Raw genomic sequence first — 16,653 nt, 5'->3', positions numbered from 1 at the left:
TATAATATTTATATTATAACGTAAATAAATTTTTTTTTTTTTGTTAATAAACTTGCTTTCATAAGCAGGCATAACAAGCCCGGCTAGCTCAGTCGGTAGAGCATGAGACTCTTAATCTCAGGGTCGTGGGTTCGAGCCCCACGTTGGGCGAATTACTTTTGCTTTCGAGTTCCATTGTATCTATACATAAGCTTAAAATCTACATTTTATCCGAGAAGATAGACAAAACATTTTTCACGACTTACATGCTCTAACACACATAGTTTAGCTATATCATTTTGTAAAGATTAGATATCTTTTCTACAACATCGTTCAAGAATAGTCTAATTTGGAATTGACTTTTCCCAATAACTTTTAAATTTCCAATATTGAATTTTAACATTGCTACCGAGCTTGAAATTTTATTTAAAAAAAACATTTACTTGAAGTTTTTTGTATTTTATATCTCAATATATAATTTTTGTACGCGGAAGTATTGTATGTACATCTCAATATAATTATGAGAATAACACGTATCTATCCTTAGCTCTGTCCGAGATAGATAAATAAATAAATTTATTGCACTATATTTCACTTATCTCACCATTTCATTTACCTATCTCTCCTCTCCCTCGCACAGCATCCAGACTGGCATTCATTGGTATTTGCGCAGCTGCGATCAATGACTTTCTAGAGAGCAACAGAGCGATCATTAATATTTATTAAGAGAACGTCAAAAAATTGTGTCTATCTATCTATTACACTGTATTTGATATAACATTCAATTCTCTCTATTATGCATATATTATGTAAATAGATTTACGTGACTCATCTCAATTTTGTCTGACACATAAATTGCAACCTAATAAATTCTAATATTCGCCACTTTCATCACTCTATGTTAATAAACACGCGCGATAAAAGTCTATGAGAAGCGATTTTTTTTAACGGATCAGTACTGCAAAGACTTTCCGGAAATCTTTTTCCTTCAAATTTCTACAAAAATTTTATCTGTCTCCTTTCTACATTGTTCTAAGAACAAAGGAAACGACTATCAATAGTGTCACTTAATCTCTGACGAGCTTTCTTAAAGCTGATTCTTGAGGTCCATTGTTAAATTTCTTTTAGAGAGATTTGTCAGAGATCCATCCATCTTTGTGAGTGACTCGATATCGTTATCTTCAAGCGGACATTCCCCAACTCATTCAGAAACAATTGGGGACTCTATAACTGCACGAATACCTTTCAGATATTTGCAATAGCATCTTTATGGTTTTTTCGTAAATTTTCTTTTGTCAAATCAAATATATCTCAATTCTACATTTCTTAATCAAACTCCATATTAGATATCCTGCCAATTAAACAGTTCAAAATTCCGTTAAGGAAAGGGAAATTATAAGAGAAGCGAAGAGTACAATTTTATTATTTACGTGTATTATTATATTATTCCTGTACTTTTATTTACCGTTTTATTCCAATCTTGAAAAAATATGTTCCAAAATGTAGAGCAACGTTGAAAAACGCCTGTGGACTACGAGATAAATAAAAATGTTAGAGTAGAGACTAAAAAATGTCAGTGTGTCTTAATCTTCGATATATTTCTTGGAAAACTCTCTGTTGCAGGTCACTCGGGGCTCGTTTATTTCATTTTTTCCGCTATCTGGACGCCTTTCGTATCTTCTCGTATTTACGAGCAACGCGGTAAGAACAATTTTAAATGACTTACCCTCGTGTTCAAAAACTAACAACTGAATCGCAAAACGACGAATAATTGCGTAATCGGACCACCGGAACAGAAAACTCTTCCTCTTCCTATCGCAGAGAAGGAACATTGTTTCTTGAGATATCTCTGATATATCAAATCATCTATAAGATATTTCAGATATACCGAATACGAGTGGAACGAATTGAAATAAAGTATCTCATATTGATAGTTTCAAGTTTATTTAATATATTTTTTTTTATATTATTTTTATATATTAATATATTTTTTTATATTATTTTTATATATTAATATATTTTTTTATATATTTTTATATTATTTTTTAATCGAAGATATATAATCACATTTTATTTCAACAATTATTAAATGAAGCTTTGTTGTCACACATACAGAGTGCATATGCCCGCGTCACTATAAATGCCGCACCCTGTATATGTATATGTTAAAAATTTTAAATAAAATAAATTTGCGACAAACCACAATTACAAAATTCTATTATTGAAAGAAAATCGATAATCCAGTCATTTTGATGGCGTACACCCTGTACTCGCGTCTTTTCTCATGTACATGACATGCCCGACAATATCGGAAATATGAGAAGCTATAAGAAAAAGTAATTAAAAAGTGGAAGACATGGGCATCGGAAATGCGTTCGTCGTATTGCATGGCGAGAGGTATCTCTCCATTATCTTCCGACGTAGCGGAAAAGCGCGCACGTAAGAAGCGGACATTTCCATTTCTGAGAGTGCCCCGACGAGTTTCCTCCAAGTAAGGAAAGAATCGGTATATATGTATATCGTCTCATGTCTGTCGATCAGTCAATCGATCGCGCACATGCTTTTACGCAAAGCCATTCAATTTAGCGTCATAAGTCACTGTTAGATAGTCTCCAAATCATGCGAGAAAGAGAGAGAGAGAGAGTAATGAGGCAATCTTTGCAATTAAATAGATAATAAGTTATTCTCATTTTTAATATTAAAAGTTAACTCACTAACTTTAATTTTAATTGAATATAATAATCTACTTTGTGTTTCCAGAAACTTCAAGCATATCGTTTAATCCGGACGACTTTCGATCTTGAATAAGAGAGGATGGGAAGAAGAAGGCAGCCGCAGGAAACGAGCAGCGATAGCAACAGCATCCGATCGTATTCCAGTTGCGCGTGTATGCCGGTCGATGTGAGAGAAACGTCAAAAGCCGCCCTATCAAAAGGTGGAAGGTGGAAGGTGACGGCAGGGAAGATACAGAAAGAGGAAGAGGGAGAGAGAGTAGGAAGAAACAACGAAGAAATTCTAACATGGACGCGCTATTTACTTTTTAAAGTTCGCAGGTGTTCACGTCATTCACGGCCCTTGTCGCCGATTGTTTTCTTCTTCCTGCAACCAGTGACGAAGCAATAGCCCCCGGTCGTTCTCTTATTCCGCGATTTGTACATGGAGAAAGAGAAATAGAGAACACGTTGTTCACGTTACTGCGATAGACCTGGGATAGATCATGTGGATTAAAGGACAATCCGCGGTGGAAGAGAAAAGAGTGGAGTGAAAGAAGAGGAGAAAGATAGACGAGAGAAGAAGTCGGGACAAGCGAGCTGCCGAGAGGAAGAGAAAGAATAAAACAGAGATAGGGATAAGTCTTTTAACGCAGAAGAGAAGAAGAAGAGATTCTATCCAGCTCGCGTAAGAAAAGAAGAGGGGATAGAAAAAGCTGCGGCGCGTGGTGGTAGCGATGGTAGTGGTGGTCCCGACGATGGTGGTGGTCATGATGGTGGTGGTGGTGGTGGTGATGCTGGCGCGGTAGCGAACATACGTCCAGAGCGAGCGTCCAGATCTGTCGCGTGCTGCCGTGGAATGGGACGGAAGCGGGACAGGCAGCGAGACGACGATACCAAGCGGAACGGGACGACGGCGACGACGATCTTGACGCGACGAAACGAGACGGAACGACGACGACGACGACGATAGTGACAACGACGGCTACTAACTAACCGGCCGGCTCTTTCAGCCGGTGAGCGCGGGATGGGATGAAACGGATGCTGCTACGACGGGCACGTTTGAGTAGAGCCAGCCGAGTCGTGTGTCCCACTGGTAGTATAGTGTTGGTGGTTTCACTCTCGGCTGCTGCCTCCACCGCCGTCGCCGCCGCCGCCGCCGCGCCGGTTCGGTCTCTCTACGAGAGCGAACCGAGGAGCGTGCCCGAACCCGGCGAGCCGGGGAAGAGAACCGCGGCACTCGTTCAGTAGTTTCTCGGACGCCGCACCGGCATCATCCGACCCTGCGAGATAACCCCGCGCGCGCGCGCCCCGGCCGCGACCCCCCTGTGACAATTGCGTGTGTGGTACGCGTGGCCCGGCTCCCCGATACCGCCTCGCGCGAACGTGAGATCGTCTGGCTCTCGTATCCCCCTCCGAAACTGATGAAAGAGATCGGTAGCAGACGCCGGTCTATCTCGCCGATGAGCTCAAAATATTTTCCGAGTATTTTTAAGGATGTTTGTCGGAGCACGTGATCGGTTTTACAGATCAATTTCGATTTTCATCCCCTTGCTGTCATGTGAATTGGTGGAAGTTTGTGACAGGAATATTCTATCGTGAGATGTCGATTAAGAGAGGAGGAGGGTTTATGTTCTTTCTGCGAATGGTGATAAATAATCGTGAGCAGTGTTAGTGCGTTACGTGGGGATCTACTAGCGCCCATCTTTTGCGGGAGGATTGTTCCGTGCGTAAAAATCGGAAAAAACGGAAATCGGTGAGACAAATTAGCAGAAAGAATCCGGCGGAGAAAAAAAGAGAAAGAGGTGAAAGAGAGAGAGAGAGAGAGAAACCCGTTAAGTGAGGTAACGCGTGTCGACTCTCGCCGATTAATAGCAACGTGGAGAGAGAAAGAACGAAAGAAAGAGAGAGAGAGAGAGAGAGAAAAAGAGAGAGAGACGAGGACCGAGCGAGGTAGTCGAAAGTAACCGGTAACGTCAACCTGCATACCGCGACAAAACCGTTTAAAAGAAGATCGGCCACGCCAATCATCGTCGCCAAGAGCCGATCGGATCAATTCACTACCAGGATCATTTGCAGTGTGTCGAGTATCCTCGGCGATATATTCTCGGATGTAAAACCCGATCTATTTTTTCGATCGGTTTATCCATCGTAAAATTCGCGAGGTAGCATCGTCGATTTGATGTCGTCCCGTGACTTCATCGCTTCTCATCCGCGATAGATCATTTTGGGATTCGACGATCAGCTGGATCGCGACATTGTTACTGACGCGCGATCGGCGATAACTGACATAATGCAAGAGTATCGAGAACGCGAAAACGATGCATGGACGGTAACGGTAAAGCGACAGCCGGATCCCTTATTCTTCACGTTCCACGTCTCTCCGAGGCACCTTCAGAGAACGGAAGTGACCGGAAATCGGCTGTGATGCCAGCTGGCAGCGCGCGCGGCCTTCATCGATACCGTATTGACGAGGAGGGCGATAACGAAGACGACGATAAATTTCGATCGGCGATAAATCCTACGGGAAACTATTACCACGCGGCTAAGGTGGAGGAGAGCAAAGAGAGAAGTGTCGGATGAGACCGTCATGCCCGCTGAGGTTGACACGGGCGGGCATTGGGTGCTGCACTGTAATTCCCGTGCCGATCGCCCGACTGCGACGCCGATTCGCGTGTCGATTTTCCCGAGACTTCCGAGGATCGACAAGGACCGAGGACGGAGTGGGACGAGAAGGAGAGTCCTGAAAGACCGGCGACGACAGATCGGAACTCACGCGAGAGAAGCGCAGACGACGTTGGATCACCGCCGCCGCGCCGGTTCGGTCTCTCTACGAGAGCGAACCGAGGAGCGTGCCCGAACCCGGCGAGCCGGGGAAGAGAACCGCGGCACTCGTTCAGTAGTTTCTCGGACGCCGCACCGGCATCATCCGACCCTGCGAGATAACCCCGCGCGCGCGCGCCCCGGCCGCGACCCCCCTGTGACAATTGCGTGTGTGGTACGCGTGGCCCGGCTCCCCGATACCGCCTCGCGCGAACGTGAGATCGTCTGGCTCTCGTATCCCCCTCCGAAACTGATGAAAGAGATCGGTAGCAGACGCCGGTCTATCTCGCCGATGAGCTCAAAATATTTTCCGAGTATTTTTAAGGATGTTTGTCGGAGCACGTGATCGGTTTTACAGATCAATTTCGATTTTCATCCCCTTGCTGTCATGTGAATTGGTGGAAGTTTGTGACAGGAATATTCTATCGTGAGATGTCGATTAAGAGAGGAGGAGGGTTTATGTTCTTTCTGCGAATGGTGATAAATAATCGTGAGCAGTGTTAGTGCGTTACGTGGGGATCTACTAGCGCCCATCTTTTGCGGGAGGATTGTTCCGTGCGTAAAAATCGGAAAAAACGGAAATCGGTGAGACAAATTAGCAGAAAGAATCCGGCGGAGAAAAAAAGAGAAAGAGGTGAAAGAGAGAGAGAGAGAGAGAAACCCGTTAAGTGAGGTAACGCGTGTCGACTCTCGCCGATTAATAGCAACGTGGAGAGAGAAAGAACGAAAGAAAGAGAGAGAGAGAGAGAGAGAAAAAGAGAGAGAGACGAGGACCGAGCGAGGTAGTCGAAAGTAACCGGTAACGTCAACCTGCATACCGCGACAAAACCGTTTAAAAGAAGATCGGCCACGCCAATCATCGTCGCCAAGAGCCGATCGGATCAATTCACTACCAGGATCATTTGCAGTGTGTCGAGTATCCTCGGCGATATATTCTCGGATGTAAAACCCGATCTATTTTTTCGATCGGTTTATCCATCGTAAAATTCGCGAGGTAGCATCGTCGATTTGATGTCGTCCCGTGACTTCATCGCTTCTCATCCGCGATAGATCATTTTGGGATTCGACGATCAGCTGGATCGCGACATTGTTACTGACGCGCGATCGGCGATAACTGACATAATGCAAGAGTATCGAGAACGCGAAAACGATGCATGGACGGTAACGGTAAAGCGACAGCCGGATCCCTTATTCTTCACGTTCCACGTCTCTCCGAGGCACCTTCAGAGAACGGAAGTGACCGGAAATCGGCTGTGATGCCAGCTGGCAGCGCGCGCGGCCTTCATCGATACCGTATTGACGAGGAGGGCGATAACGAAGACGACGATAAATTTCGATCGGCGATAAATCCTACGGGAAACTATTACCACGCGGCTAAGGTGGAGGAGAGCAAAGAGAGAAGTGTCGGATGAGACCGTCATGCCCGCTGAGGTTGACACGGGCGGGCATTGGGTGCTGCACTGTAATTCCCGTGCCGATCGCCCGACTGCGACGCCGATTCGCGTGTCGATTTTCCCGAGACTTCCGAGGATCGACAAGGACCGAGGACGGAGTGGGACGAGAAGGAGAGCCCTGAAAGACCGGCGACGACAGATCGGAACTCACGCGAGAGAAGCGCAGCCGACGTTGGATCACCGGGACTGGAAATCACTCTCCGTGCTCGATTCATCCGCAAGGATTCCGAGAATCGGCGATCGGGAGGGGACAGCCCTATCGACGGATCGGTCATCAACGCAACCACCACGTCGAAGAGGAGACGGACTCCTAGCGTATCTCGCAACGAGGGAATCCCCGCCGGCGATCGAGAATGCTCGCGAGCGTCTCCAGGTCACGTGGAAGCCACAGGAGAGCGAGGAGAAAGAGCGAGTGGAATCGCGGCTACGCGACGTCGAGACGAAACAATCTGACCCCGCGATAGCGGGCTCGATCGCAGGGCGTCGAAGTCTCCAGGATCGATCCCAGACGAGACACTCGCGGCCCGCGGTCTGCGACAGGAAGAATCTCGATGCTTATCGGACCGATTATCCGGGAAGGACGAGGATAACGGAAGAAAGTTCTCTTCTCTCTAGTCACCGTTCGCGTACTCGCTCGAACGAGCGATCCTTCGAGGATGATCTCCAGGATGTTGAGGGACCTTTCGGCGAGCGATTTGACGAGAAGGCGCGATCGAGTCGCGTTTCGGGAGGAGGCGACGAACGCTCGGAGAAGCGGATCGAAAGGCTCGGCCAGGACAGGAAGAGGATCGGAAACAGGCGCGCGTACCGCATCCGCTCGTTTCTTCAACTGGCCTTTCTTCTCTTCCTCGTCGCCTTCGGGCGATGCGGACTCGGCTCGTCGGGTGTGATTAAGTTCAGTGCGAGACCGACCGCGAGTGTTCTCGGCTTCGGCGCGATTATTCGTGCAGTGAGTGCAGGCACGATCGATCTGACCGGCGACGCGGGCACCCGCGCCGAAAGATCGGCCAATCTCTCGCACATCACCGGGGCCTCGCGAAAGATACAGATGTACATTAAGAATCGTCATCTACAAATCCTGCCGGATGGCACGGTCAACGGTTCCAATGACGATACCTCCGATTACAGTGAGTATTTTCTCATGTTATCTCGCTCGATAATTAATCAATCGTTAAAGAATTTAAACCCAAAGAATCTATTATCTCTTAAGAAATCATCAGTTAATTAATGTACTCTAATTCGCATTTGAGTAATAGAGTTAATATCTTTATCGATTCTGAGAAAATATTAAGCGAAAAGACCTATGTTATAAAATTAAAATTTCAACTGGCATTAGAATATATCACAAAAATAAGAGAGAGAAAGATATTTGCTATAATTAAAATTATTATAGAATTATTAAGCTTTGAAATTAATATTCTGATTATCTTGATTTTTAATTTCGAACGTTTAATATTGTTGTTTAAAACGAATTGTCGAACAAATAATCAGGCGATCAGCTGATCGCAGCTTGACATTTCCTATTGTTAAATTTACGAAACACATATTATTTTATTTAAAAGAATCAAAAATATTAACGTCATCTCGCAAACATCGTTTTACGCTCGATTTCAAGTTCTAAAGGTCTATTTTCCACAGCTATTACGCAAAGATTTTAACATAGAACCGATTAAAATATATTTAAACAAAATTAATGTTAATTAAATCGACTGAGGCTACTTTGATATTAAAAGTACTCAGTGTAAAAAAAAAAAATATTGACGAAAGGAACAGTTTCTACTGTACACTAAATCGAGAAGACAGACGTTCTAAGAATATCGTTCTCGTAACTAGACCACACTGACCTTTGCTGAAACTTCACTCGTTTAACCGCTAAGAAGTGCCATCCTATTTGCAATCTCGCGCATTTGTTTGTTCGTGTGAAATTGAGTTAAGGAGGAGTGAGAATTGGGTTAAGGCAAAGAACACGTGCAAATGAAGTCTCTATCTAAAGTTTAACTATAAACTTCGAGTGAAGTCTGTTAATGGGAAAACTTTAATAGAACTGTCACCCTATCTAAAGTTCTCCGTATACTCTGTACACTGATAATAAAAGACACTGTTACACTCGCAATTAATTAAGAAAATATATTAGATTATATTTGATTTAACAAATGTGAAAAATGATAGAGCTATATATACATATTAGAAAAAATTAGTCCATGTTTTAAATTTTATAACGCATAATTATAAATATATAAATAATTAGATAATATTATATGTTATTTCATGTGATAAAATACATTATAAAATTTTTTTTTCGTAAAATTGATATTATAATAATAAAATTGTATAGAGCATATGTATCATTAATCAAGTATAAAATTAGCGTTCACCTGATACTTGCGATAACAGTGGCAAAACGACCAAGCCCTTTTTAAATAATTCATTATTGTAAAGATTATTAAAAAACCCAAAAAAACTTTAGAGCTGTAGAAACTTATATCTCAATTTTTTCACTATTTGTCATAATTTGTCATAATTATAATTATTGGTCATAACAATAAAATTTCCACATCAAAGAACTGTTAATAAAATTGTCAAATATACCACTGTCAATCGCGCACAATCAAAATTTACATACCGATTACTATAATAATAAAATTTTAAAATTATCCTCAGAATTCGAAAAAGATACATGCAGATGTGCAGAGTCCTTCGTGTTCTTGAATAGAATGCCAAAGAGCATTGAACGCATATAAATACGACATGTCGTTAACGCATTTTCGTCCGGCTTAATTATTCGCCCGCGCGAGCGCATGATCGGCATTTACATAAATCACGTAACCGGCGGCGCGGCTTGGCCGCTTTAAATTATCCTATAGGCATCCATTCCTCTTCGCCGACATCGTTTCCGCGCATCATTCGCCGGGCAAATCAATGAACCATCTGCTTCCGCCGCACGTCCACTTGTTTACCGCCTAATTGCTTTCTTTGCGTAATGCGCCCGCTACGTGAGTACGCGCGTACGTACGTGCGCCTAAAGTGGCCGAGACGACGAGTATCGTTGCTTGGAAGTCGCCCAAAACCAATGTGATGCTTCAACGACGACGACGACGACAAGGAACGTCCTCGGTAATGGCGCAACTACTTTAATCTCAGTCCCGGATAATTGAAGTTATACATTCCGTGCGATCGCGCCGCGACATCAGGCTACGTCGCCCCGTCCGGAACAATCATCGAGGAATTCAACCGGTAGAATCTCGTTTCTAGATTCGTTCGTCTTCCTTACCAAGAGAGACTTTAGCTAGGAATGTCGATAGCATCCGTGATCGGATAATCGACGCGCGGAGCGAACCGAGTAAGCGGACGATTTTCTTGTTTACGGATTCGTGTACATGTATATTTTTCGATAATAATACGGCGATGTTATCTGCAATACGTCGCAATCAATAATAAAACGAGACGTAACTGACCAAGGAATAAATATTCATCGACTGTTATCGAATAAAATCAAGAGGAAATGAGAAAAAAAGATGCGAAATAACTGTGTTGATCGGAAAGCGCGATTTAACTGTAAAACATGTTTCTAACTCTGTATTTACGTCTTCTCTAAAACTGTGAAAACAACAATGAATAAATTTGAGAATTTAATGATCTTATTAAGAGAGTCCGCTACCGTATGTAAAAGTAAAACGAAAGATTTATTATATCGAGAGTTGTATTTAAAATCAACGTAATCAATTTATAAAGGAATCAATTTATAAAGTATCGAATTTTATAAATTACTCTTTGAGAAAGAAAAAAAATTTATCCTCTATATTAATTAATGCGTCTTGATGATATTCTCTGTGCTCTTTAAATGTTTCAAAATTAAAGCTTTGCTTCACTTTCAGTAACGAAAAAAAGGTTCTTTCAAAACAAGAAAGGAAGAAGCATGAGAGAAGCAATAAATCTGTCGCTTAAGTCTGATAATGACAGAAATTTCAAAGAGATCCGGTGCTTCAGATAATATTATTATCGAAGAAGACGAGAGTTATTTCTGCTTAATTATAATCAATGTCGGAAATACTTCTTGCAAGATCGTGACCCACATTGGCATTGGATAAACTTTTTGACTCATTCACGAAACTTTGTGAATGATAACGAGAATAACATCGTGATTCTGTGTGATAAATATAGACCATAATAAGCATGGAGATAAAAAATTTCGCAAACATTAGGAAAAAATGTTTTTTCCTTAAATTATAATTAACTCGTGCTTTTAATGACGTTTCCCCAAAAACAAGAAACAAAATCTAAAATTAGCTTAACCTTTTGATGAGGTTTATGGATTTCAGAGTGCATCAGAGATCTAACTCTATAGGAGAAATGACTGTTAACGAGCTTCTAATGACTAGGAAGGTAACCCTTTCGCTTTAGTAATGAAAATTATAAATTTCTACAGTGTCATTAAATATTTAAACATTATATACTGTAGCGTGGCGTGCGTATCTTTACGCTTGTTGCAACGCAATATCGCAATTTCCCCTTTTCTGTTGATTTTGTACTTCCGTGTCATGATTAAATGAGCAATGTTAATTAAAAGTTCGTTATTCGCGATATTTTCATTCATAAACATTATTTTACGAGCAAATGACATCATAGATTTGCATGTTATTTGTAAACAAGAACCGCGTAATCGGTTAGAGCATGGCTATCTGGAAACCTTGAAGAATCCTCGATAGAGGTGCAAAACTAATCAAAGACAGATAATCCAGAATTTTGCCTTATAGCGTGAAACGAGACTGGCGACATCTTATTTCGAACTCGATTCGAAAGAATGCAAGTATTTCATAATTAACGGACATTTTAAGCCCGATTTGTCGAGCTACATCGGCGAGGATTAAGGACCGGATACTTAAGCGACGACAGCTTAAGGAAAGGAAATCTCGCATCTGATCCGGCGAAATTCTGAATTATCGTGGCTGATGATAAATGCTCGAAAATATATATAACTTTAGCACACAAAGCCATACTTGACTGTGCGTATTTTATTTTCATTCCTGTTTCAATTCTGCGACTTTTGACTTGTAAGTCAATTCTTGAAATGACTGCATATTTAATTAAATATTTCAATATCGCATCGAATACTTTACACAAGCGTGATGTCTATTTTTTCTGATAATCTTTAAGTTGTTTAGAAACTTATGCAACACATATATGTATTGATAAAAAAGTGGCAATATTTTGTGTAATATTTATATAGCGCAAATTAAAAATTTTATCAATATAATTGTAATCGCATCTACTTATTGATATATTTATTAAATAAAAATATATAATGAGGCATTATTTATTCATATTCTAAAAAAGAAATTTATTCTTGTTGACGTATTAATGATTGAATAATTTTTGGCACGTCTTTCTTGTGAAATTATTACAGTCTTCAACTGCTAAACGGATCGCGAAGCATTAAAAATAAAATATTGTTAGAAATTGCTTATCTTTTAGAAATTGTGTTAACAAAAATATTAAATAAAAATCTTAGAAAAAAAAATATATATATATCAGGATGTTTAATAGCCTTTGGTATATTTTTTGTTCTATCGCATATATATATCTCATTCATCGGCAATTTTGCACGAAGTTTCAAGAGAGAGAGAGAGCCCCAAAGTAAGATTCAATTTCCTTACTCCACATTAGAAATTTACTACGCTGGCTATCACGGCTATCCTTTTATAAACTTCGCCGACGTATCGCGGGTGGTCAAGTCGAGGCCGTCGGCTAGACAGGGCCTGAGAAGCCGTGTAAGAGCAAAAGGTGTGCGGCGAAACTATTAATAAGGGAGCACGAAAGCTAATGGCGCCGCTTGCACGTACGAAAGGGGTCCATTTAATGTGTTCGATGTTTCGGTCCAAAATCCTTTTCGCGACGGGTCAATCGCCTTCGAGTCTTAAATCGCGATATGAAGATACGGTCACGAATCTGTTTATGAATAAACGCAACTTCTTCCTACAAGATTGATTTAAAAAATGTGCACCGAAAATCACGCTGATCTAGTAAATCGTAACAAATCAAGTTGTACATTTATCGTATATGATTCTCTATTACAGCTTTATTAGAGCTCCTCACAAATCAAACGCACAAGCAAACAGCGAAGAAATTTCACATTTATAGCAATCATTTATTGCTTTATTTATTTCATTCTATTTTATTCTTTAGCCATTTTTAATTTTTATTGTTTAATTATTTTCTAAATTTAGATTATAGTTTTTAATTCAAAACTTAAAACTATATATTTAATAAAACTTTATTAATAAAAAAATAACAACAAATCTAAAATTATTGAAAATTTTCAAAAGAGCCTTCTAATACAAATAATCTTCGCATATGATCTTCGCATAATCTAATATCCTAATCAAAATAGAAATTCTTTACCGAAGATGACAAGTATATTATGATAGATATAAGTATATAATAGATGATAAATGATTGATGTGAGTATTGAATTAACATAAATGACAAAAGTAATTTCAGCAAGAGATACAATCAAAGCATCAATGTATTAGTAAAATTAGGAACTTCCTTCAAAGATGAGACGGCTACGAGCAATTTCTACGTGAGAAACATAATCGGAACAAGCTTTCGACGAGCTTCAAACAAGCTTGTCGGCAAACCGGTGAAAAATTGAGGTTCCTCATCGACGATTTTTATTCTCGCTATACGGCACGCGCGTTTATCCGCTTCATTAGTAACGCGCTGAAGGATAACGATAATAAATGATTTCCTTAAGAAGTCGGGATGAACCCAATGATTAACGGGAAGAACCGGCATTAGCGCTAAATCAATTTCAGTCAATCGATTACATCGAGAATGCGTATTTCTCTCATATGCAAATCTTTTCAGCGATAAATCGATATTCCAGACGATTCCATAATGAGATTAAACTAAGATATCCATCTTGAAATTATCGCGTATCGATGTTGCTGATCGATTTCTCACGGTGTCATTTAAAAAACTGCGCGTTTTATGTATGATATATTAACAGATAAAAATTTATAAACTATTCTCAAGAACATTCGAATCATAAAATAATGTATGAATGAAAATTAGAAATGTATTAAAACTGAATCTGTAAAATTTTGTTTTATAAAAAAAAATGTTATAATTTTTTATTCTTACAATTTTTTGTCTTATATAATGAAACACATTTTATGTCGCGTCTACTGAAACAGTAATTGCAACATTATAACGATCGATGTCTTGAAAAAAGAGAACTGTTTCACGCTACCTTATCCGCGCAAGAACGACCCGATTCGGTATCACTGGGAGCGGCTATGGTGTTCTTTTTTTTTCAACGGCACCATTTCGTTCAGGTTCAAGTGCTGGTCGTCGGACCAAGAAAGGGACACTGCGCTCTCTCGCGTGTCTCCCGCACTTCCTTGTTACGGTCGTAAACCGCAAACAGACCACCCGATTCGAGACGTCGAACGTAATTATGACCGACGACGCGGTTGCGTGCAATTAATACGCGATAAATTTCATCGCGGCTTTCATCTTTTTGGCTTCGAGTCCGCAAAACGATGAAGCAGGACACGGAATTACAAACTAAAATCTATATCACGCTGCGTGGAATGCATGCGCTAAGTCGCGGAATTAGTATCCGCCTCTTCGGATATGCTTTCGTCAGAAGCAGATCACATTTAACATATATTTTTTCTCTTATTTGCCGCAACAACGTTAATGAGATACAAGCACAACTTTTTTACTAGAAATGTTATCGAAAATATATAAAAGATGCAAATATATGTATAATTAACGAATCTAATATCTTGCAAAATTTTTTCGCGCGCGATTAAATTTTAATTTGATATTTTAATATAAATGATATCAATCCAATAAATTATTTCATTGATACACTCTCGTCATAATTATTATGTTTCATATTTAATATATAATAGAGTTTATAATCTATATATATTAGACATATAATATAATTTATACATAATATCTCGTATGTAAATTGCAAAAATAAATACTCCGTAAATGGTAATAAATTTCCCGTAAGCACAAAATTAATGATTTTTATTAACAATATTATATTGATCGCTATTTTTATGATATTATTATTGATAAGCAGAAAGAGCATCGTTCTACATTTTATTGCCGCAATTGAATAGAGATATAGTGAAATGGAGCTACTCGTGATATTAAATGCAGTATTAGAAATAATCGTTGTAGCATTCTAATTAAAAAAAAAAAGGGTCAAATTGACATTTTTACAAAGAGATGAAGAGAAAATGTGAGAGAACAAAAATCGAGGGTTAGAATAACTATAGATTTGAGACCGACACGAATAAAACTCCGGAACCCCTGCAGCTGCATAGCACTTAGCTCCCAATGGCACACGTAGCATGCTGCGCGGTTGATTAACCCGGTGCTTTTAATTGAAATATCCCGGACGTAGGTAACTCAAACGAACGTTAAAGGAATGCTGACGCGGCCGTTTAATCGATCACGTGCTGTTACACTCTCATAAGCGGATAGAATTTCTTCTTCTCGCTCTTTTTTTTTTTTTTTTAAGGGCGCGAAAGAGGCGATCTAAGAGCGCATAAAATTACAATGATAAAGTTTCTTAACATATTAATTAATATTCATTTTATATCCTGTTCCTCTCAAAAGTGAGGGAATGAAACTCCGAATCGCAAATTGTAGCACGAGATAAAGTATGTGTGATTAAGATGTTCGCGAATCTATATATTTGACTTCTTATCTCGAACTGATATGACTATCGCGTGTGAGAAGACTGCTGTGAGATTGTTATTAAGTAATTTGATGTACACGAGTAATGCCGAAGCTCAAAAGAGAGAGAGAGAGAGAGGTAAAGAGATGCAAAGATAGAATATTAAAATATAATATTACACGCACGATTAACAAACCGCGACAATTTGCGAGCTTCAACGAAAAATTGACGACGGTACGTAATCAAGATATCTTCCAGATTATTATAATAATTACCAGGCAATTACATTACTTTTCATTTATTGCTAAACGCTTACGATATGCATTATAGGAACGATGAATGCCGGTTCCGCCTGTACGTTATCAGCTGTTACAGCCGAGTGACTAAAGCTTCTATATGCCTGCTCGCACACATGGGAGTTGAGATATTCCACTTGCGCGACGAAAGCTATTTTGATTAACAGTAAATTCGTGATTGTATCAAATCGCAACACGTACCCTCGCACCGGAAGGCGCCGGATTTATCTCAACGCTGCCAATTAGTAAGAAATACGATCGGCCGATTAGATGCCCAAATTAGCCGACGGAATTTTATGCGTGTGCAATTAGCAAACCGGTAATCATTCCTCGATAATCGCTCTTTCAGCATCAGAAAACGCGAGGTTTTTTTATATATGCATGTCATTAAAATTGTACCTCGAATGCTTGGGTAATCGACAGCTCGTAATTACACGATCATCCACTCGTCACTCGACGCGAAGTGAAATAATCATCTTCTATCGACGCGTTAAGTTTTGCATGAAAATAATTATCGTGCATTAATTATCGTTTCGGTTATGCAGATTAGCGTACAAGATCTCTACATCGGATTGTAACGAACGAGTCGTAGCTAAATCGAACGAGCCTGTCGATGATTCATTAAACATTTATTAGCATATAAAAAATTTAATAGTATAATTTAGATTATAATAATTAATATTTAA

The 16,653-nt window shown here is 40.0% G+C and overlaps 1 protein-coding gene, 2 long non-coding RNA genes and 1 other non-coding gene across 4 annotated transcripts in view; 3 read left to right on the top strand and 1 right to left on the bottom strand.

The window, feature by feature from the left end:
* Positions 1 to 3,369, top strand: part of LOC115241821 — a 69,256-nt gene extending 65,887 nt beyond the window's left edge. The window contains exon 3 of the long non-coding RNA XR_003884969.1: positions 2,740 to 3,369. This is a non-coding gene — a long non-coding RNA (uncharacterized LOC115241821). The remainder of the gene's footprint in view (positions 1 to 2,739) is intronic.
* Trnak-cuu lies at positions 78 to 150 on the top strand. Its single transcript has one exon. It is a non-coding gene; the product is annotated as a tRNA-Lys (tRNA).
* The window catches only part of LOC115241820, a 100,459-nt gene continuing 83,925 nt past the window's right edge, over positions 120 to 16,653 (bottom strand). Inside the window, exon 3 of the long non-coding RNA XR_003884968.1 lies at positions 120 to 669. This is a non-coding gene — a long non-coding RNA (uncharacterized LOC115241820). The remainder of the gene's footprint in view (positions 670 to 16,653) is intronic.
* The window catches only part of LOC115241816, an 81,818-nt gene continuing 71,775 nt past the window's right edge, over positions 6,611 to 16,653 (top strand). Inside the window, exon 1 of the mRNA XM_029817753.1 lies at positions 6,611 to 8,094. Coding sequence (XP_029673613.1) covers positions 6,933 to 8,094 — 1,162 coding nt within the window. The 5' untranslated portion in view covers positions 6,611 to 6,932. The remainder of the gene's footprint in view (positions 8,095 to 16,653) is intronic.

The sequence above is a fragment of the Formica exsecta genome, unplaced genomic scaffold (genome assembly GCF_003651465.1).
Source record: "Formica exsecta isolate Colony F162 unplaced genomic scaffold, ASM365146v1 scaffold512, whole genome shotgun sequence".
NCBI classification, from domain to species: domain Eukaryota; kingdom Metazoa; phylum Arthropoda; class Insecta; order Hymenoptera; family Formicidae; genus Formica; species Formica exsecta.
The sequence above is the reverse complement of the archived record's forward strand: the minus strand, read 5'-3'. Positions and strand labels throughout refer to the sequence as shown.